This window comes from Empidonax traillii, unplaced genomic scaffold (assembly GCF_003031625.1).
Source record: "Empidonax traillii isolate 1590-97213 ecotype Southwest subspecies unplaced genomic scaffold, ASM303162v1 scaffold926:size687835, whole genome shotgun sequence".
NCBI classification, from domain to species: Eukaryota; Metazoa; Chordata; class Aves; order Passeriformes; family Tyrannidae; genus Empidonax; species Empidonax traillii.
The window spans coordinates 523,055-546,992 of record NW_020956119.1 but is presented as its reverse complement, the minus strand read 5'-3'; the positions used below and the strand labels follow the sequence as shown (position 1 = coordinate 546,992).

The window sequence follows — 23,938 nt, the reverse complement described above, 5'->3', positions numbered from 1 at the left end:
CCCATGAAGATCCAGCACGCAGATGACTAAGTCCATAACCTTACACAAAGCTCTGTGCACCTCCAGTTTCAACAATGAACTCATTCATTTGTCTGTAAACCAAACCTCTGATGGTCTGGCTCTTACCTTGCAGAAGTACAAGACCTCATAGCCTACTGGCAGACATGCCTGATTTCTTCTGCATTTCTGTACATAGGCACGGTTTTGTCTTAAAGCAACTTAACAATTCATAACCCACTAACTACTGCAAGAAGTATGAATACAGACTCTAGGCAACTTTATTACAATTCATTAAGAAATTGCTTTTAGACTTATTCTAGCATTGCAGACATCTAAAGATAGAGTGTACTTGCCTGCAGGAGATGGAGATGGGAACTGATAACCAGGAGGCTCAAGTTTTACAGCTGAAACTGATGTTTCCAGCAGGACTGTCTCCTTGCATCAAATCTCTGCTATGAAAACATCCTCCAGCTGATCAGTACCAGCTGGGGAAAGAGGGAATGCTACTTGTGGCAAAGCACCATAAGGCACAGATCTTACCTCCACTTTAGAAACACTTCTCAGCACTGAGTACTGGTTAAACAACTGGTATATTGCCCTGGCAGGATGAGCATGCCCTCAGACCCTTTCGGTACATTCACTAACTGTAACTTATGATAGATCATGGCAGAAAAAAATTATCTTTAAACTGAGTCTGCATTGAGCTACCCATATCTTTTGCAAAGAGTGAGACAATACTTTGAGTTATTACAATATGTAGAATGAACTTTTATTTTCATTCATCCTTCATTAATACCATACAATTAGATAGAAGTATCTGGAAAAAAAATAAACTTGAAATAATTTAAAACAGAAGGCACAGAAAACCAAACCAAACTATGCGGCTACAAGAGAAAGGGGAAAAATGTTTCAGGAAGCAAATTTATTCTGAAACGTTTTATCGCTAAATATTCTGATCAAAAGCTACAGCACACAGAAACAAAACTGCACAGTATAAGCTAACCCATGCTTTAGTTACATATAACATATAAAAGGAAAAAAAATCTAAAAATATTTTTGCAGGATTTTGAATGAAAAGTGTAATTTTTAAAATAAAAAATATTAAATCTAGTACATATGTCAAAAACTTCCCTAAAGTCTACACTAAGATGTACTTTACAAAAAAGTCTGCATTAAGGGCAAAGCATACAGTCAAACACCATCTGGGGATGGGCGAAAAACTTGTTCTCAAATCAGTCAGAGTATCAAATAAATTTGGTGTTTGTTTCAGAAACAAGGATTCTCACTACAGTAATATACTGGAGAGGACATTCTTTTGTATTTTAATGAAACCGATATTATACATTACAGAGAAGAATAAACCCACTTCACTTATATGAGATTTTTACCTTTTTTTTTTTTTTCTTTTTTTTTTCTTTTTTTTTTTGCAAAAGAGTAACTTCATTTCTTTTGAAAACAAAGCTACTGGAATTAATGACATGCGATAATATGCCTCAATATTATACCAGCTAAGTCTGAAAATGAAGTTCATGCTTCACAATTGAAATATGCTGTGACTCTCAAATACATTCTCTGGTAATTAATAATACAATACAGAGGTCATTCAGAAAATCAGTTCCGGTTGGGAACCTGGTTTATAAATGAAGCTCTTTTGCAAATATTGAGAACACTGACAACACACAGGGTTAGCTCCAGGTCAGCACACTTTTCTGTGCTCCACCCGTCTTTTCTTACACAAATGTGTGCTTAGCCTGCAAGTATCATGGAAAGGCAAAGTCTAGAAGTTACAGGTTGGTTTGTAAAAATATTAAATACAATCCAAGACAAATAGTGTTACTGACAACTTAATAGCAGGTGCTCTCTAAAGGAAAAAAAAATATCCTGAAATGCAAAAAAGATGTTTCAGCATTTGATATCAAGGCATTTGCACATTTGTCAGGAGGTGACAGAGTGAACTTTGCAGTTGGACTTGGAATCAAAGAGCCTTCCTTTTAGCCTGCCCACCTGTAAACCATAACATATGGTTTCTTAATAGCTTGCTTTTTCCTCTGGAAATAGTTCTCTCATTTAGAAAGTACAAGTCAAAGTATTGTTTCCACACTTGAATAAAGACAGCTGACAACTACAATAGAAACTGTAAAAATGATCTTCATAAAAATGTTCATCAAAATTCTCTGACATAGCAAAACATTCATTTGTAAAGTAAAGTCTAATACTGCAAGCCATTTACTCAAAGGAGACCTTGGGCACGTGTATTCTTGCCAGCATTGCAATGGTAATTACTTCCATATTTCTTGTCATTATAGGGTACAAACTCTGTAATATATTAAAGTTTCCTAACAAAGAGTCCAATTATTACACTTTATAAAAATTCCGGTAATATCAGGCTTTTGTCCTACTTTTCTATGAACACTGATGCCCTGCAAGAAAAATTTGGGGGAATAAGTAATCTCTGATGAGTGAGATGGAATACTTGAATCAGTCTGAAATATGGAATCAAAATTGGAAAGGCTTAGGAAATGAAGAGATGTACCTTTGGAAATAGGTTTTGATTCATAGCAGCAGATAAATGTGTCATTCTGGAATTGACACACGTTCTCTTTGTAGGGAAGAGTGGGAACATGAATATTATGTTTATATATCATATATAGCTTGAGGACTGTGCAGAGAAACCCAAAGAACTGCTAAGTTCTTCTGCTGACTCTACAAGCCTGATGAGAAAAACTCAATGACAACCATACTAGAGTAGGAGTTTCTCTGTGAGCTTGTATACATTTGCATTTGTGTCAGCAATAGACACAGCTAACAGAAATAGCCATTTAAGGGTGGAAAAATATAGAGAGTAAGTCTGAGAGGCCCATAAAAAAGGAAAATACAGCAGTTTTGGCCCTGCTTATAACCAGCTGTACCAATAGGGAAAAAAAGATAGAGGAAATTTTTGTGCCAGCTATCTAGAAAAAGACGCTGCTTGAACTGAAGTGATTCACACATCTATATGAGGCTTCCAGGCCAGCAAATCACAGTTAAAGTCACTTTGTTCCTCTGCTCCTTCAGCATGGGAACGAGTGCAGAATGGCTCATTCCAACCGTGGATAGTCCATTTACAGCAACAATCATATCACCACACCTAAAAAACACAAGAAGAAGAAAAAAAAAAACAAACAAACACATTATGAGTCCTGCTCTGCTGTAATTAGCACACACCAACAAACAGCATTTCACTGTTCACTGCTGGGGTTTGCATCAGGCTGAAACTGAGTGTAGCTAAAGAAAACCGAAGAGGTTCAATTTTAAGTCTGTCCTACTACTGAAAGATGTATCTACCTTTAAAAGGTCCCTTCCAACTTTGAAAATGTCCTAGGATTCTATGAAACTCATCTGGGAAATTCCCTAATCACTAAAATTCAATTCTAATACAAAGATAGTTCTGCATTAAGAGCTGACCTAGAGGGAAACATGAAAAGAGTGAGTTGGAAAGACCTAATGGAGTCAGAAGATAATGAGGTAGCACATGCATGACAGAAGCATTTCTGTTTGTTTGTGTGGATTATAACACATTTACACCAAACATGCCTTTACTGTAGGAGGTGTAAGTAAAGATACTTATGGTTACCAACCAACCACATTCCAACCGAGAACCTTGTTTTCAGTGGCTTATGATTTTGTCAAATATAACTGTTTGGCTTGAAATCTCCCTCAGCAGATGGTTCAACTGAGAAGTTGTAGCATCTCTGTGTTTGAAGCAGGGAAGAGAAATTTTGGAGGGTGCTGTTTGCTGGTCCTGAGAAAACTGACCTCAAAGGCTTAAGTTTTGTTTTTTTCAGACGCTCAAGAGAAATTTCAAAAAGGCACCTAAGTTCTTCCTACGTTGAGCTTGTTCCATCTCCAGACATCTCTTCTTTGCGACTGGAGTGTGTGTTTGGGATTCCCCAGAGCAGTTGAATGTGACTTGGGAGATTAAAGAGGACTTTTCCTGAAACTGATCATCCAATCATATTGGAGGCACCAAAATGGGCGGCATATAGATGCTTTCCTGAGCTCTCCCAGTGCCCTCCACCAGGGCAGAGCAGAGGAAGGGTATGCGGTGTGACAACTGCGTGTTCAGAAGTCCTTCTCTGCCAGAATCAAGGAATCACATCATCCAAACCACAATGCTACAGTTCACTGAGTGGCATCTCACTCACCCAGCCTTTCTGCTGAAGTAATTTCACCTTCTATAAAATCACACCAGACAGATCATGTAAGCAGAAAACTGTCTAAACTATTCAGCTCTTAAGTTATTTACCCCCTTCCTTTCTAGACTAACAAAACATTTAGATAACTTAAACAAAACAGAACAGCTTTAAAGAGACCTGCCCCACAATAAGATGCAGATTCTAAGGAGCTCTCCCTTGTTGATGGTCCATTTTTAAGTCCATATTTGCAGTGAGACAGTACATTTGAACTGTGGGTACTATATCAAAGTATCACAAAAGCACCTTTTTCATTTTTTACAAGGGGATAAATGTGACCATGACTGCTCTTCTCCTCTTATTAGGAATGATGCTTGAATTTCCATTTGTGTGAAGACTTCTAGTTATTAAGTCCCCAACCTGAAATTATTTGAGTTGAACTGAGATCTTTAATTCAAACTGTTCCACAGTTGGAAAAAAAAAAAGTAATTTTGTCTTCAGCCAAGTTATTTTTTCATTTATTTATTTAGTCATTGAACTGAAAAATCAATTACTGTCAAGGCTCTAAGCGTAAGCACATTTTTTCCTAAGTTACTTTGTAAGCAAATCTACACGTAAAAATCATGACATGAAACTTCAAGTTGCATATTCTTGACTACCACCTTCACAAAATCAAGTTTATGAACAAGAGAAACTTCAATAGGAATTTTAAGTCCCAGTTCTGAACTAATCCTATACGAGGCTAAGATCTGTATCTGGACACTAGACCTAGGGGCTGTATCCAAACATAATGTGTAACTAAAATCATATAATCTTTAGGGTCAGAAGGGACCTCAGGAGGTCCACAGACCACCTTCTGCAAGCAAGGTCAGCTTTTAGATCTCAAAGCTTTACCCAGTTAAGTCTCAGAAACATCTAAGGGCAGAGACCACACAACTTATGCCACTACCTGACTATCCCCACAGGGAAATAGTTTCTCTTTGCAAACAGCCTCAAGCTTGTTTGTTCAATTTGTGCCTGTTGCCTCTCATCCTCTTGCCCTGCATCACTGGAAAGCCTGGCCTCTGTCTCCTTGATAATCTCCCTGTATGTACTGGAAGAGGCTGTTGGCTGCCGCTGAAGCCCTCTCCTTGCAGGGCAAGTGCTCCAGCTCCCACCACCTCAGGGGCCTCTGCTGAACTTGCTTCATTTATCAGTGACTTTCCTGCCAACTAATGACTCTCAGGGCACCGCCATGGGGACTTGATTCCTTAACAATCTCCTCAGAGATATTTTTCATCTACTTTCTTGCCCTTCCATTAAAGCAGCAGCACCCATCTTCAGTATCAGGGTTTCCAGCAGTGTCTTCAGAAAGTTGTATGAAAGGATAAAGCATTTTTCTCCACTTTACAGGAAAAAGTTCCAATTTCTAGCTGTTCTCTAGGAAGACAAAAGCTAGCTAGTTCTGCACATATACATACCATTTCTCTTGGCCTAAAGAAGAAATCTACAGGGAGATGGAGACAGCAGGTGACATCAGCACCACAGCAAGGGAGGAGCACAGGAGATGGCAGAGGTGCCAGCACAACCATCCCCTCTGACAGATACCCCTTCCCTGTTAATTCCCCGCATCACACTCATCAGGGAGGCAAAGCACTACAGGGCTGCATGATCCCCCAGCACAAGTCCTACAGTGTATTTCCTCAAATAATTAGTTGCACCAGTACGTAACTACTTAAAAGTGGTTTATTACTGTTGTTGTTATTACCGTTAGTATTTCTACCACTATTATATTAGCTTACTTTAATCTTCCATCAAAGTACGCAGGAGTTCCAAGAACAATGGTTTTAATGAAGAAAGGCTGGTTTGTGTGGTTCTCCTCATAGCCACCGACGATGCTGAAGCCCCAGCTCCCTAAATTGCTCCGCCGCAGTACTACGTCATGGCAGCTATGTAGGCAGCTGTGGAATGGAAGTACAGAATAGCAAGAGAAACAGCCATGTACAATTTTATAGTAGGCACAACATCTGCTGTCTCACCATTACCACTGTGCTAAGTGTGCAAGAGAGGGGGAGGGATGGTGATTAGACTTCTGTTCCCAGAGTAATTTTGCAATATTCAAACCAATTACCAAAAAACCTCCACAATCTTGAGACAGAAAAGTGTTTTAAAAGAAATAATGCAGTGCTAGAACAATTACTTAAACACAGTTAACTCTGTAAACTGACAGTAATAGAACAGCATTTTAGAGCTTTCGCAGGTGGCAACAATGTGGGTGGAAAATCGATACCTGATGTGTTTAGTTTGAGAGTCAAAAATGCAGAGTGTTTTTCCTCCACCCCCAGTCAGTTTAGGCTTTTTCTACTTTAAGTAAAAATTAAAATTCCATACACAATCTTTTTTACCTCTGAACTGATGCATCACCACTAATAAAAATATAATTGACTAACCATTTCATTACATAGAACGTAAATAATTCAGATCACACTTTACTGAGTGTGCTGCTACATGTTATCTTCTCTAGTGAAAATTAATTCTTGCCAATGAAGTTTACAATGACTGTAATTAAAAAAAACACCCAACCCCCCCTCAAAACATAGAAATTAACTTTTGAGTAAAAAGAGGTCAAGTTCTTTACTCTTTTTAAGAACAGCAGCCCAATGCATAGCATAACTTTAGGAGCCGCACATGGGCATCTGTGGTATAGAAGAAATAATCCACTGCTGAAGCATGGAAAGGAGTACATTTACCAAAACCAAGAGCCATTTATTGAGATTAGGTAACTCATTTATATGTGAACAAAAGAGAAATTAATCGACAGTTAAACTAAGAAAAAGTGAAATCTCTGGAGGGCCAAAGCATAGTTAGTTCTGTTACCTTTGGCTGCATTCTGCTACCAATCTGTCTGGTTGTTGTTGTGGTTTTATGCTTACAGAAGAGACCTGGTAACTCTATCAGAGAGAAAGGAATTAACCTGTATGTCCTGACCGAAGTTAATAACACTATTTGCTGTAGCAGATGCTCTTCTTGATAGCAAACAATGCCAGAATGAGCTTAGCTGCAGCCACATGAGAGTGAAAAACAAAGAGTACAAATGAAACATGGTGATGTCCAGCAGATTGCAGATTACTCAAGGGGAGGGAGCTCACTGCAAACCTTGAAGAGTTTTCGTGTTTGGAAGAAATGGTAGTGGATTCTTAAAAAAAAAAATTGATGGGGATTTGTAACTCTAGGTTTGTCTGTGTGCCTATAGTTACAAGGCTACAGTCTTGACAAGGGATGTCAAGAGTGGCCAAAGCCTGATCCAAGTTAAATATTTGGCCTCATACATTCAGTTAGCAGATTAGCAAAGAGACACGCGGGTATATACTTTGTGTTTTTATTAATGATTACTCTGGTTTTAGGTATTTTACAGAAAGTTATGATATGATTAAACAATATGATTGAACTTGTGTTCAACGAGGAAATTCCACATGGGTAGCCACTATGGTTTGTGAAAGGATAAATCCAGTATATCCACCTTTGAGTTTCCCAAGGAAACATTGCTCCTGTTCACAGTCTGCTTCCTAAGCACATTGCCAACCAAATATAGTCAGGCAGGTAGAAATAATGGCAGATGTGTTGCAACTATTAAGGTCTCTGCTTCTTTATCTCTCTTGGACTTAGCTTAAAACAGATAACTAATTACTCTACTGATTCATTTCATACCTTGGCAGCCCCAGCCACATGACCCATGATGGTGACCAGCTAGCATCATATTCATTTTCACTGATGGTACTCAATTGTTCTTCATTAGCCTGGGGCTGTTCTTCTACAATCTGGACTTCCAGGGCTTTCAGGGCAACTACGGAAGAGGCAGCACTAGCTTTCAGCATGGCCACGGCTTCGCTGTGACTCAGGTTAGTCAGATCAATGCCGTTGATGTTCAGCAGCACATCACCTGTTCAAAGGCACAAGTGAGACCACATCAGTCTGACAGTCCTTCCCACTGACAGCACCTCTCATGCCACAGTTTCATTTCATATTGTATTTTTTGGTCCTGAGGCAGTATGAACTAGCAGACTGGGAGGCCTTCCGTTGTCAGTTTGAAACATTAACGTATTGAACTATTAAGCTGGATCACTATAATTTATTTCCCCATAACACATTAAATACTGTGGCTTTTATTGCATATTGCCCTGAAAATTTGACACAGAAATTTCCTAAGCATTTCACCAGCTCGACTGCAACTGCTACTGCAGATGCCATGACAATTGTTTCCAGTAGTGGATCTTACGTTTAGCCTAGCCTTAAAAGTGAAGGAAGAATGACGGAAGGAACAATACAGGCACCTCAAAGGAACCAATTTTTGTAGATAAGCAGGGTTCCATGGAGTGTTTTAAGTCATCTGTTTTCTTCTAACTTGTTATTTGGGAGAAGCAAATGGAATTCATTATCTACTGGAAAGTTTGGCACAAAACTCAGTTAATCCAAAGAAAGAAACTGAGCATCTCTACAAATATAATATGGAAAGACTCAAAGCCATTGAAAAAAAACTGCCACAATTTAAATTTTACTTCATAATATTTTTTAAAAGCCTCAGAATGAAGATAAGAATGTTACTAACTATCAAAGCAGCAACTGTCTCCTTTTTTACACAGTGTCTCACCAACGAAAGCCAGACAAAACAAAACAAAAGTGCAAACACCTGGGTCACATTTGGAATGAGACTCAGCTTTTAAAAGGTTTTTCTTCCCAGTAGCTGCTGTGGCTACTTTAATGTTACACAATGAAAGAACAATAGTGGTTCTTCTATCAAGTGTGTTTCTCATCATAGTACAGAAAAAGAAAGCATACCTGCTGGTGTGTGGGTGTAAATCTCCCTCTCTCAGGAGCATATAAGGATGCTCCCACACTGTTCTCTTTAAATGTACAATCTGTGAAGTTTTTTCCTAAATTTCTTCCCTAAAACATTCTGTAATTCTGTGAACTGTAGATATATTATAGGCAGTCTTTGTTTCACATATGATGTAATACGTTTTAATCATCAAATGCTTTGCTATCAGTCACACAGGACTGCCTCCACCTATGCCGAGTCTAACCTCCACCTCCTTGTTCCCTTCTGCAAAGCCAAGGAACAAGGGCAGATGCTGCAGCACCCCTGAAGACCAGCAAACCCAAGCTGTCTCAAAGAATAAGAAAGCATTTGGGAACCAGGATCAACACTGCTGTGGCTTCTGAGGTAAACTTAGCATGGGTAAGCTGTGGCCTGCCATCAGAGCATCCCTGCTGTTCAGATATTATACTGGGGAGCAGAGATTTCTTGGGCAGAGATGTGGTCCCGCCTACTATATTAAACACAAAACCAGGATGTGTGTGCTACAGAGCAAAGCATCACACCAGACCAGTAATCAGGGGATTACTGTCAGCTTTAAAGAATTTAACCAGACATTTCCTGGTCTTATCTGCTTCCCCTGCTATCATGCTCTAAACATCCCCTTCCTAGAAAAGGTGGAAGTGCGATACTAAATACTGTATTTCCATTATTGACTCATGAAGAAAAGCATCCATAAGCATTTCCCTACATCTGTGGAAAGACTTTTTAACCCCCCTGACTCCAGAGAATGTAGTCATCAGAAAGCAATGAGAGGTCACCCATGTCACCAGGGAAGCCAAACCCCACCTCGTTTAATCCTGCCGTCTCTTGCCAAACACCCGTGAGGCTGCACACTTGTCACAAAGATGGGCAGTTCACCGCTTTTGCTGCCTCTGCCTCCTGCCACTGTCATTCCCAGAGATTCATGTGGCTCTTTTTTCACAGTAATGTGCTTTTCTTGGCATGTAACACACTGGGAGAGATCCTGTTTGACAAGGATAAATAACGTTGTTAAAACGAAGGGAAAAAACCAACCAAACAAAACCCAAACTTCAGAACAAAACACAACTAAATACACTCCAAAGCTACACTTTGGCACTTTAACACAACAGTTTAGAAGGACTAAGTAGTGGAAATCAGCTTTGGCTGAATTTCCTCCAGATCAGACTACCTCTTTCTAAAAAAAAACCCCAAACTAAAATAAAACCAACAAAACTCCCATGCATGTAGATACTTAAATATAGATAGAAAGTTTATAAAGGCCTATCTTGAAAATTTTGGTCTAGTTTTAATTAACATCCTATATTGGAACAGGCTCAATTTTAGGACTACGCTACAAATCCATATGGTCAAAAGACTGCAGACAAACCAGAAACAAATCTTTTCATGTTTTGGTGAACATCAGCATTATTGAATTTCTCAGTAGAATATGTCCCAGAACTACAAAGAAGCTCCTAAGAAATGAAAACACATGTTTTCATCATGATAATAAGGTACCCTTTAAAGCCCTTATACGTCATGTTTTCTTTTGCAGCTGGTATGTAGACTCTCCAGAGAACAAACTAAGACCAATTGATGCTAATCATCTTCTTAACAGTGAGAAATTGTATTTTTCTAACTACAAGAACATCTCAAGCAGAGGTTCTATTCCTGCAGGTCTTCCAGATAATCTGACATTAGCTTCATGACAGTCTCCTCATTTTGCCTTTCCCTCCCTGCTTGAGACAATGCAGAACTCAGCAGTCTTGCAGCCAGGACTGTTGACTCATGGAGGAGATGACACATCCCTCCAACATGCTCTTTATAAGCTGGATCGTGGACACCACACCTCCTGCTCTTCCTGGTTGAAGCCAGAACAGTGGCAACAAAACCATAACACTCTTGAATGACATGCAGGAATAACACATGAGCTGCTGTCTTAGACAAGGAAGGTCTAACAACTACAGCTGTATGAGCTCGTTGAGCTTGCTTCTTTCACTGCAGTCCACAAATCCAAAAACATACTGAAAAGCTGTTGTGTGTCTTTTGTTCCCAATCCAGACACAATGCAGGACCTGAATACTTGGAAGTCATCACCATTTTTTTTCATTAGGTAAAAAGGAATATATAATCCTTTCTTCTGGTTTTGCCTTGCTAAGCACTTGGACCATCACATAAGTAAAACAGTATTTATACCTCCCAGAAGCAGAAACACCAACCTTATGTGAGTTAGGTCTGCTGTGAAACAGCTGCTGGGACTGGTGTTGGTGTGAGTTGCTGTTGTGAGTCCCAGTGTCTCGGATAATACTAACTGTCTGTGACTTCAGGGGTCTAGAGATGATCAAATTCACTCTCTCCCCACTAGCCTGTTGAACACATAAGACAGAGTCATCAAGTTTGATAGGATACTGATTATTAGAGAGGGAGGAAAACACAACAAAATGTGAAACAAGGCAACAGCAGAACTCTCTTCTTTTTGCAATCCCCCCCAAAATTGAGTGGATATTAACACTCCCCTTTCACTTCTGATATTACATTTATATCAAGTGGAAATCCTTTGTCTAAAGGACCATTTCTCACTTTGTGTTACAAAGCTTCAAACATTAAAATCCACCCTACTCCATTTGCATTATTTATGAACTTCAGCAACACATAGCAATAAATGGAAGAAGTGCCAGTGTGATGGCTCCAAGACCTGCCGATTTTGGTCAAAAGCTCTGAACACCAAGTCTGGTACTTCCCAAAGACACTTCCAAGAAAGACATTATACATGAGCAGACCATCAAATTCTGGAGTCTAGGGAATATCAGGAGACTCAGTTACCAACTCAGTTACCAAATGTACCAACTCCTTCTATTGCTGCAAAACCACACCTTAATAGATAAAAGTCACCCAGTGTTAAATTTCAATCACTCTCCATAAAATTTTGGAAATTGACATTACAAGGTCATTGTTATTTTCCTTTCACTGCAAGGAAAGTTCTTAGAATTATTCCTGAAGCAAATATTTACTACTCATTTGTGTCAGAGTTCTCTATGTGGTGCTGGGTTAGGCAAGAATAACTGCACTAGACTGCAAGAACCTACTACTGGTATGTTCCAACTTTCCTAAAAACAGAGCAATTTTCACCAACATCCCATCAGCAGGAAGTAGCAAAGTGCTGCAGCTGTTTCCTTACAGACTGGGAGAAAGACATGGAGTAAAGATTTTCCTGTGGGAACCGGGAAGGGTCATATGTCACACTGTATCAAGCTTTGGGTAACAGTCATGTCCAGAGCAGAGCCAGACATTGGGGATAAACCTGTTTTGAACACTCAAAAAATGAGGTTTTACATGCAGAACTCATAGAGGACCTATATTAGACTTCCCAGCTGCTACCTGTTGACATCAAGAAGTTTGACAAATTACTTTCTTGTTTCAACTCAATTCCATGCACAGGTAAATCAATACAAAATAAAGCCCACTTTTACAGAGCTTACTGGCAGATTAAAATACAATACATACAAGAATAGAATAAAAATAATCCTCTTTTTTCTTTTTTTTTTTTTTTTCTTCTAAGCAATAGACTACAATAGGCCATCACATGAGCCATCTTCTAACCTTCAGGCTGCGTGCCAGGGAAGACTATCCCACTTTTTACTTCTGAGGAGGTGAAGTTCATCTGTTAGTTGCGAAAGCAGACCCTGTTCTGCACTATTATTTCCAGAACATAGATCACTGCAATTTGTACTGCCACAGGCTTTTAGGCATTACATGACCCATTCTGTCTGGGACAGACTCTACCCCAGGCTTCACCCAAGAAATGAAGCTGAGCTCACGTAGGGAATGCAAATTACCTGTATGACCTGAGCAGCAAGCTCTGGTGTCCCATGCTTCAAGTCATGTCCATTAATTGCAAGTACGCGGTCATTGCTGCAGAGCCTGCCGTCCTGAGCAGCCAACCCCCCTTCCAAAAGGTCGAGAATAAAAACTCCTGGCTCATCCGTTCTGCGCACAAGCTTGATGCCGAGCTGCTCGCTGGAGTCGCGCTTGTGCAGCGTCACTTGGAAGCTGTCCTCCCGCAGGGAGCTGGGGGTGTCCCCGTGGTTGTGCGTGCGGCTGCCGAAGCGCCTCTCCCTCAGCACCGTGAGGTGCAGCACTGAGCAAGGCTGGGAAAGCACAGCTCGAGCGTGGTTGTGAGACACGTTGCTGATGTCAAAGCTGTTGACCTGCAAAACAACAACAACAAAATCAGAATTATATTGTTTCTAGTTGCCCTTTCCTTTCCAAAGTAAATTCAGTCACTGCAAAACCAGCCTTAGAGCAACCTACATATCTGATCCTGCTAGGCTTCCTCTCTTGTCCTTCCATCATCTCCTGCAAACTCATACTAGCTGCTCAATTTACAAATTTATTTTTAGGTTGGAAAAGACCCTTAACATCACCAAGTCCAACTGCTAGCCCAGCACTGACAAGTCCACCACTAAACCATGTTCCCAAGTGCTGTATCTACAAGTCCTTTAACATCTCCAGGGATGGTGACTCCATCACCTCACTGGGCAGCCTGTTCCAGTGCTCAACAACCCTTTTGTGAACAATTTTTTCCTATCCAATCTAAACTTGGTAGAACTTTAGGCTTTTTCCCACAAAGGAGACAACATCTTCCTAACAGTGAACACCTTCTGCCATGACAGGCCAAGGGTTTTGTTCTCCTTGTTTCCTATACTTCTCTTCCTTAGATTTTGATATCGTTTGTTCTCCAGATCAAGAACTTTTGGGCTTTCACTGTCAAGTCCAGCATCACTTAAAAATGTAAAATAAAGAAAGAACACATAAAAATCTCTGAAGCAAGCAGTACTTCCATGATACGAAAAAAACCTCAAAACACTCAGAATCCAGAATAATGAAATTTGTTTATTATGACTGTGGAAAAAGGTGGTTGTACTAATTCCCAAGTCTTAGCATGAACTGAGGAGACGTTCCACAGGCTTCAACTAGGTCAGAGTTTAAGACTTCTAACCTGTATCCCTCAAAATTCAGTTGTAAATGAAAAACGAATTAAATTTTCCCACCCTACAACTAAGAATTGTGTTTGTTATGTGGCCCACTGATACAAAGATCAGTGATCTTCAGTCATTTCTTGCAGTATAAGATAAGAACTAACAGTGTACTGAGATTTGGCAGAAAACAGGAGCACCACAAAAAAAAAATCAGCACAAGAGCTGTGCTTGCCTTGTTCTGTAAAAAGGAGTTCAAAGTCAACACCGAAGCTTCACCCTTAGAACATACTATTGTGTCTTAGTGAAGGAACCCCTACCCCACGATTTCAGCAGACAGAAACTAATATCAAATGATCTATACTGATCTGCCTTACCTAAGCCTTCTAATGCTCCCTACTGTAACATAAGTAAAAATATAAATTTGCAGCTTCTCACCATCTGATAGCAATATTAAAGCTTAAAAATGTATGAAGAGAAAGGACCTAGAAATCTATGTAGAACAGCTCACACATGTACATCACACATCTGAGCCGAGGGGCTCCCAGATGTCTGTGCCAAACCATTTGGCCGTGGTGGTTTCAGAATGGTGAAGGGGCACTGTACCCTCACGGAGCCATCCCCAGTCCAATGCCCAGCACAAAGCCACTGCTGCCAGCGGCACCATGAGCTCAGACACTGAACCATGGTCATGTCCTGGCTCTGCTACTGCCCTGAGACAGGCTGTATGTAATGCTGGGCAGAAGGAAGAGGGGTATAGCTAGGAGAAATAACATTTAGAGCTGTGCCTCCCCACCAAAAACCACTACAGCTCATCCATCAGAGCCCTTAAATTAAGTCTAGTTTTATTTTTAGCTGTCTCTAGCTAAAGTAAATACATAAAATATGGAAGCATTCAAAGGGCACAAAGAATATATGCAATAAAATGTAATTCTTCTTTCTACAAGGCAGTTCACAATTTTAGAATAAAACAGCCTTAGCATTTCTTGGGGAAAGAGATTCTCATTAGGACATGCTTTACATGAATTACAGTCACAGTCCAGCATAAAAAAGAGACAATTTGTAGAGCACTTTGAAAACGTTAGGCACCTATCTGTACCTTGCAGACAACATAAGCTTTTATGTAGCTGTTACAAAATGCTGTTCCCACAGATCTTAAAAGGGTAATAGTTCTCATTTGACTGGACAAGAAAATGCTGAGTTTCACCTCATAGTCCTTTCTGGCTTTCTTTTAGACCGTTATTGCTCATAAAAGCCCCTGAAGACATTTTCGTATCCAACCAAAGTGTGCACGCTGGGCTGCATCTAACTGCACCCAACTACAGACAGCAGAGAATGAGTCTGGTCATTTTAGTACAACAGCTCAGCACATGCACAGGTAAATTCAAAGAAATAAAGGTAGTGTAACTTCTAAAAAGTTTGGCTTTTAACCTCTGTACCTCTCCCTTGGTGTGACAGGAAGACTCTCATGGACACCCCCCCTAGCATCTAACAGCCCCACTGCTGGCACATTGATAGGGAAAACTCACTGCAGTTTGTAAATTCCTATTTACAGTCAATGTATTTCCATTTATGGCCCTGGAAGCTGTAACTGACACCTGCCCAAATAGGAGGAATTTCCAAAGCTTCACAGGAGCTCGGACTTTCTTGTCAACCAAGGAGAGTCCTTAGTATCAAAATAAATGAGACAGCATTCAATCAGTGCCTGCAATTTCTTGTTGAAAGGACAACATTCTGGAAACCTCTTGGGCTGTTTTCTTGGCCAGACACTATGCTAACACTCCATGAGAGGAAAAAGGCATGTTTCTCAAAAGGGACTTTATTTTCTGAAGTGCAAACTGATTTCATTCCAAGCATAACTACTGTATTTAAGCTACTTCTACCAGCTTGATTTCAAAACAGTCAAATAAAGAAGGCTGATACTACTTTTGTACTGATCTTAGGCTGCCAGATCAAAAGCAATCATTTTTACTGAAGTACTTTTGAATTGACAGTAATATATTTGTTTAAGATGGAATGATTAAAGATAGAAAGAAGCTGGAGGACTGTCCTGTTTATGTAGCACTTGGTTACTGATATTCTTAAGTGTCCTATAAACAACCCCTTCCCCTAACATAAAAATTAAAACTTCAAAATTAATAGAATTTGATTTTTCTATACCGTCTGTGGAATTACTTAAAACTATAACAAAAATGCACAATCAAATTCAACTTACATTTTAATTTTGTTTACTTTTTTTGAAAATACTTAGAGAACCTTGCTTCAAATCATGCCATTGAAGACTCTCACTGATTCTTTTATACATACTGAAAGATGCAGGTCAACTGCCTAGGCTTTTGGAAGGTAACAGTGAAGCTAGATTAAAATAGCAGTTTAGATGAAGCCAGCCTTACAATCCACAAATTGCTTTTTACATATGACAAGATACGCCAACTTGTTAGCCAGAAATAACTTTGGGTTCCTTCAAAATGCATGCATAAAGTTGAGCTAAGGACCAAGTCCCACAGCATTTAAAAACAGAAAAATAAACTTGTATTTTAAGCATGGATAAGAGATGCTAAGGAGGAAACGACTCCAGGGACTGGCCCGAGAAACAACATAAAACACGATAGCCAAAAGTACTAAAATGATATGCTTTGCTCTGAATATTAATTTGCCTTCCAACTGATAATTGCAATGCTAACACTGCCACAACATAGTCTGACAAGGAAAATCTCCCATTTCATTTTAACAGCAGTTCTGCAAAGAGTGAATGGAAAGCAAGCAGACAGAATACATAATTAGGTTCCATACTTGAAGTATTTGGTCTCCAGCAAGAAGTCTTCCATCTCTGGCAATGATCCCATCTCGATAAACCTCTTGAATGACAATGTTGATCAAAGGTGTTTCATTGCCACCCACTATGCTAATTCCTAATTCTATGTAAGGATTGGACCGATGAATTTCAATAGTGGTGATCTCTCCTTCAGGCAAGGCAGGTGGCTGTTGATTTGCTGCCAATTATTTTAAAAAAGAAAGATGATTAATATCCTCTCTACTTCATTCATTTTCAATAAAATAAATCACCAAAGGATAATGTAAGACAGGTCACAAAGTAGCTGTTTAACAACAAACTAAAGCACAAATAGATTAGTTCCACTACATACTGAAACTCCCAGTTTATTAGAAATCGCTCTCTAATGATTTAATAGCATCCATGCTTCCTGAAATGGGGTCACTTGGATTGTAAAAGGATACCCTGAACCCTTTAGATCCTGTCCTTTATGATAAATTTTAGACATTTGGTTGCTTACAGATTTGCATTTGGTGATGATGATGATAAAAATGTATTTTAGGGGTTACTCCACGGTACCCTCTTTGTCAGTTGGTCTCACAACTGCAGTAGGAGCTGCTATTGAGTTACCAGGTCAAGGGAAAAAGCCCATTTCTGAAGCAAGCATGGAGACAACTAAAGAAGGAAAAGCAGAATGCTAAAGGATGGTAAGTATAGAGGAGAAGGACGGGGACAGGACCACCTTCCTCTGTGGTAAGGCTCAGCAATTCCTCTCTAAAATCCCAGCTGCTAGAGGCATTACTGCTCATTTCATACAGATGGATGCAGGAATAACTCAGTTGCCTTTTTGCTCGAGTAGGACAGCACTCCATGTGCAGGAAGGTTGCTGATCCAGTTGGGGAGCAAGGCAGAAGAGGGAAACACAAACCTGATCTTAGCAAACAACTTCCCTAATTTTACAGAAATTACACTCAATCTCACTGTTAGGCCAGTCCTACTAGTAGATTAACATGAACTACTGCACCATGACATGATAAATGATGATATAGCACCATGGTATCTGGCATGCACACTGAGATATTTCTTTCCTTCCTGTGACTTTATCCCAATTGTAACTTACACATAACCAAAACGCAGTAGTATTTTTTCAGAAATTGCTAAAGAAAAGAGATGAAGATGAAGATGCACATTCACAGTTGGTAAGAGACAAGCTCTGACACCACAAATGTTTCCACATCTGATAAAAGAGACTCGAGAAGATAAGTGATGACATACTGTCTGCTACTGTGTTCTCCTCAAAAGGCGGATTGTCGATGCCGGACTCGTCTGTCCACGTGGGAAGGGCGGGCGAGGTAAAGCTCTGCTCAGCTGGCACTATTCCCTGATCTGCGTCTGGAGATAAACTGCTGGGCTGCTCCATCCCACCACCACCACTCTCACCCTCTGCTTCCGCTTGCAGTTTGCTTGTTTTCCTTCTCTCCAGAGCAACCCTTCGATGAGAAGCCCCAGGACACCTGTGAAGACAAGGTTTATCCATACTTCAAGCCTGCAGCCATGTTTGTAGCACAAAATGCCTGAGTACTCCACTGAACAGAAACATTCTTCAAAGCCACAGCTTTAAACTCATCATCAAAATAAATATTAAACACATTGAATTTTAAGGCCAAAATACGTTTTAGTGGACAGAACCCCAAGATAATACTGCCTTTTCCCTCAAATGTCTATATGTAGTTTTTTGGCCATGCACTAAATGTGCTGTAACACCTTCTGAATTTGGACTTCCTCTGTTATCATTGAATGGTTTGGGTTGGAAAGGGCCTTCAGGATCATCTAGTTCCAACCCCTCTGCCATGGGCAGGGATACCTTGCACTGGAAGTTGGATTCTGTACATTTCAGTTTCTGGAAGATAACCTTGCTGAAAAGACTAAACAGGGGTGGCAGAAAAAACCTACGTAAGAGAAGCTCCTTTCAAAGACAGATTTGGAGACCCACCTTAGCATCATATTTTCCTGGGGTTGAGGGAGGAAAGAGATGAAAATTTTACCCACATTGCACTAATTGTTAAAATATTAAAAAAAATTTTACTTGTCTAGGAGTTTATGAGAAGTTCAACAAACGTAACAGCTCTTCTTATCATCTCTTGGACCAGCAGATGTTTCATCCCCCTTTTATCTCCTGTTTTCTCCAGCTTCACAGAGGAGGTACAATTTTTTGGTTTTCCTTATGTAACAATCTTCCCTCAGCATTTGATGCTTTTTACTGTAAACTGATTTTTGTGAATTTCCATTCTTCTTTATGCAATATTTGTTTTTGCTTATATTTAAAAGCCTATAATAGTTTATTGCAAAGAAGGGCTACAATGTTGCAAATTCATGGAAAGCCTTCGTTTATGGAATAGTCTTGTGTTTATGTGTAGATAATTAGATGTGGACACTAATCTTACATCTGCCTCTGTGACAGTTTTGTCAGTGTCTGATATATCACTTCTTACAGTATTCGATGTCCTTAAAGCCCCTGCTTCTGAAGCCACTGACCACCTAGAAACACTCACACTGTAGCAGCGTCAGCAAAAAAATGGAACCGTGTTCTTGAAAGGACTCACCGTTTGGGAACTTGACAGATTGTTATAACAAAGGAAGAAATTATTTATTTTTGCAATGGGAGAAGAAATGAGTTAACAGAGTAAAAGACAGCAGAAGTTTAATGATAACTTATTAAACAAGAATATTTTGAGAATCACAATTCTGTTCTGACATTCTGTGAAGAGGATTTGATAATCATATGGTATGAAGGTTTCAACATGAGGGATTCTGAAGATAACCTAATAACAAAGTTTTCAGGTCCAAATAATCTACTCTCTCAGTTTAAAGTTATTCCTCCTTGACCTATCACTCCATGCCATCACAAAAAAACCCTCTCCAGCTTTATTTTAGCTCTTGTAGGTATTGGAAGGTGCTATAAGGTTTTCCCAGAGCTTTCTCTTCCCCATGTTTAGAAAATAGCATAAGGTAACACCAATATGTTCTGAAATACGCATTAAAACATACATTAGAGACAGTTCACATAATTCCATGATGCATTTCAGAAAAAAATTTCTTAGGGCTTTATCCAAAGCAACTGCTGGTCATCTTGTTCTTTAAAGTGAAGAAAAATGCAAGCATAAAAGATGAAAATTAATTGAAAGGTTATGCTTTGTGAAAAAAATTTCCCTGATTTTAATGATTAAACACAACCTTACTTCTTGATTTTGCCCAAGTAATATTTACTACATAAAACCGATGATATAGTGCGACTGATCAGCTGAGAAATCCATCCTGTGGCTAGAGCCACATAAAACTCAGCAGGAAATTTCTCTCACTGACCATTTCACAATGCAAATCTCAAAACCAGAATCCCCAAAAAAACCAAGAAAAAGAGATGCAAATGCTTCCCTTAAGATTTCTAGAATACTTCAACTTGATGGCTTAGCCTCATGCTCCCTCAAATTTTAATTCTGGCAATAGGACAAAAAAAAAAAAAAAAAAAAAAAAAAAAAAAAAAAAAGAAAGCCATCTCCACCATCACTCACTTCTGCTGCAACACAGCAAGAGGTAAATGCTCCTGCAGAGGAAACCTCTTGTCTATTGGGAGCACTGACAGACATGCTCTCCCACACTGATCCATAAGAATTTAGCACAAAGCCACCCCCAAGATGCACATCCTTGCTGTCCCTACACTGCTCTGCTATAAGAGTGGTGATTTTTCAGCAAAGAGGGGAACGAACTATTCAAAACTGATGCTGTCAGAGGACCATGCTTCAATCCTGCTGAGCCTACTACAGCAGTGTCCAGCCTTACAGACTACTTCAGTGAACCACACACTCCCTTAGGTATCTTCTACCAAACCACTGTGTGTAGGCTCTGGTTGAGCCCACTCACAAGGCCTGAGGAACCCAAAGGGCCTGGTGGAGGTGGCAAAGCACACCTCACTATTTTATTTTTTTTAAACTGTATCAAACCAGGACAGCACAAAACTCAGCCCTGGAAGTGTCCTATTTCTGTCAAAGCTTTCTAAAACCACAGCCAGGTCCTCCTCCACCCACCTTCACAGAACACATTTTCCCATCTTTACCTGGCAGATGATGAAAGTCATCACATGAAATAGAAATAGACTTGAGGTTTATTTTTGCCAACAATGTTTAATTGTAATTTCAAAGGCTAATATCAAGAAATGTAAAGAGCCTTCTGAGCACACCTATTCAGTTCAGTGGAATCCCTTCTGTGCAGTACTGTATGGGGCAAAAAAGGGGAAAACCCCCCAGATTCTTCCCCAAATTAACCACTAATTGTAACAAACTATGACTTTTAACCTAGTATACTGCGACTGCATTGCCAGGAAAGTAGCTGTCCAGTGGAGACATTAATTCACAGGATGCCAGTTCTTCAGTCTTTGAACACTGTACGCCTCCTACCAAGCAGCAAAGCCCAGTATTGGTATTCAAGCACATCTATAAGGAGATTTTTGATTGGAAGGATTTTTATTGGCAGTAGGAATGTATTATTCACAAACAGCAAAACCATACAACAGTTGTAACAATTAACAAGCGCCAATAAATCTCTAAAGGTGCACGCTGTCACTAATACTGGTACTGTCAAATATCTGGGATAAAGAGCATTTTGGACTAAATCTTGTAATAAGTTATGTACATAGATGGGCATCTTGTGATCAAAACAAGCTCTGAAGATTGTTTTGTATGGGTACAGGAATCCATTTTCATAAAACAAATTGCATAAGTAAGGGTTGAATTGAGACTAAAACATGTCTTACAGGAACTGAATTTCATATCTACCTAGGAGCTAGGAGCAAGAAAGGTGGGAATGTTTTCTAAAACTTGTAAAAATTATTTCTTTCATGAATCAAGATGCTCGAGTGCAACATTCCAACTCAAACTATTCTATGATACTAAAACAACCAGCTAAAGCTGAATGGCAGTTCTCAGTATGTAAAACAAGCTTCTGCTTATATTCATCGCCTTCTTCCTCTTCTCCCTTCAGCATCAGTCTGGATAGTGATAAAGCATAGCTTTTACTTTCAATTTCTCTTAATTAATATCAGACAGAGATGAAAAATAGTCTTTTTTGGTTTGTTTGTTTGTGGGTTTTGGTTTTTTGTGTGTTTGTTTTTTTGTTTGGTTTGGTTTTTGTTTGTTGTGTGTTTTTTTTTTTTTTTTCCCCAGCCAAGTCTGCTGTATTTCTCATTTAAAAGCTGACTTCTTGGAACACTAGCAGCAATCCCTCTTTGCTGATAAAAAGAGCTTTCATACAAAATTGAGATGTAGTTTACAGGTTATTTCTGTGAAATAACAGTAGGAGCTTGAAAAACACATTTGCTCATTGACTACTATAAAGAATGAATTCATTGTAACTTACGCCATCACCTTCTGCCCAGTCTAGAGGTTTGATAAAAGCAAACACACTAAATAACCTCAAACCAGTTGCACTAAATCATTTTCCAAGCAGGACATGTATTTAAGCAAAGACTGCAGAGAAGCAACCCAAACACTTTTGCTGTTACTCATAAAACTTTGCCAGCAAAGTGACCTTAAGCAGTAATTCTGGTAAGATTTACAGCTGCAATTCAAAGTAAAACCTGGTGCTGCTCTGGAAAGTTAAGTGTCTGGGTCTTGGTTTGTCTTTTGCCAGAGGGAAACAAAAAAACCCACAAACCAAAAAACCTTAAAAAAAAAAAAAGGGGGGGGGGACCAAGAAAACAAGGCACTAGGAATTATCTAGATTTGTGAATCAGAGAAGACTCAGGAAAATTAAAAAAGAGTGGTGTTGTTGTATACTTTTCTCCCCCACTCAAGGACATGAGAAGCTGACATGGAGTTAAGTGGCTTCAGGGCAGACAATAGCCACAATCGACCTTTGATATTTGGGAAATTAAACTGGCACCTACTTTTCTAAACACTAACAAATTTTCTGTACCAAGTGACTGTGAAAAAACAATATTACTTCTGGGTTTTCCTCTTTAAAACCAGATTATGTGTATTGTGTTTAACTTTGAAAACCACAGTTTGCAAGTGAATGTAATGAAACTCTGAGTTTGAGAAATCAAGAATGTTTTCTTTATGCAACGAGGTAGCATGGAGTGCAATTAGTGACCATGCAGTTTGTGTCTCATGCCTCTCATCTCCTTGGTGAGCATCTTGCAGTAACCTTACACTCCGAGTCACCTGGTGGACGACATTTTCTTCCAGCTTTTATGCTCAAATGGAGTCGATTAAATCAACTCTGGGAAACCCGAGAGTGCAGCTTTTTAGATAGTGAAAACTAACAAACTATACTACATTTCTTAGAAAAACAAATCAGCTCATGTAAAGGCTTGTCCAGAGTGGTTTATATTAACCTATGCTGACAATTACAGTAATACTGAATTTTATATTTCTTTCCTAAATGTAATGATCAGTAATAGAATTTTACTGGATTCACTAATCCATACAGAATTAAATTCAAACTATGCAGTTGCTGCCATCGTTTATGTCAGCAATGATAATTTACAGGTGTTCAGATGTTTGCAAATAAACTTAATTGAAAACTGTAAATCACCATATACTCAAAATGCGTATCGGCATCCCAAGACAACAGAAGGAATTGAAAATGAGCAGCCTCCTGCAACTGAAAGCTTTTTTCCAGCTGACAAACAGGAAAAGCTAGTGACTCAGCTCACTCGAATTTCATAATAACCTTGTGCATTAAGTAAATGAATATTTCATGTATACCTAAAGAGGGCACACACACTGTTCCATGTACAAATAAATTACGTGACCCTGTTGTAAACAGCCCTAATATCATTCAAAGAGATGTCAACCAATGAAAAAGGACTGAAGAGGTGAGGGATACGACACTGGGAAACCAGAAGATGAATCAAATATTTAGCAGTAGTCTTGCTAGCATTTTGCCTTTTATTAAAATCAAATTGGTTTAATAGTAGGGTTATAAATGAAACAAACAATCAGGCCTTTTCACCACCCCCAAGTCATCATATAGATCAGAAATTACTTGCCAGAAGGAAACAAGCAGTAGCCAAAGCTCACATGGTAAATACAGGGACAAATAAAAAAAAACAGAGGGGAAGGCTCCTCATTAGCCCCTGCATCTCCCTGACATGGACACTGCACTACCCCACCCAACAAAACCCAGGCAGTTCCAAGGTTCATCACAG

General features: G+C 39.4%; 1 protein-coding gene across 4 annotated transcripts in view; it reads right to left on the bottom strand.

The window, feature by feature from the left end:
- Window positions 1–747: 747 nt before the first annotated feature.
- LNX2 (ligand of numb-protein X 2) overlaps window positions 748–23,938 on the bottom strand; it is a 50,057-nt gene continuing 26,866 nt past the window's right edge. For all 4 annotated transcript variants that reach the window (XM_027903045.1, XM_027903044.1, XM_027903046.1 and 1 more), the window contains exons 3-10: window positions 18,010–18,248; window positions 16,755–16,954; window positions 12,822–13,193; window positions 11,205–11,351; window positions 9,814–9,991; window positions 7,860–8,091; window positions 5,954–6,112; window positions 748–3,127 (exon numbers count right to left, since the gene is read on the bottom strand). In XM_027903045.1, the coding sequence (XP_027758846.1) occupies window positions 2,992–3,127; window positions 5,954–6,112; window positions 7,860–8,091; window positions 9,814–9,991; window positions 11,205–11,351; window positions 12,822–13,193; window positions 16,755–16,954; window positions 18,010–18,248 (1,663 nt within the window). In that variant the 3' untranslated portion in view covers window positions 748–2,991. The remainder of the gene's footprint in view (window positions 3,128–5,953; window positions 6,113–7,859; window positions 8,092–9,813; window positions 9,992–11,204; window positions 11,352–12,821; window positions 13,194–16,754; window positions 16,955–18,009; window positions 18,249–23,938) is intronic.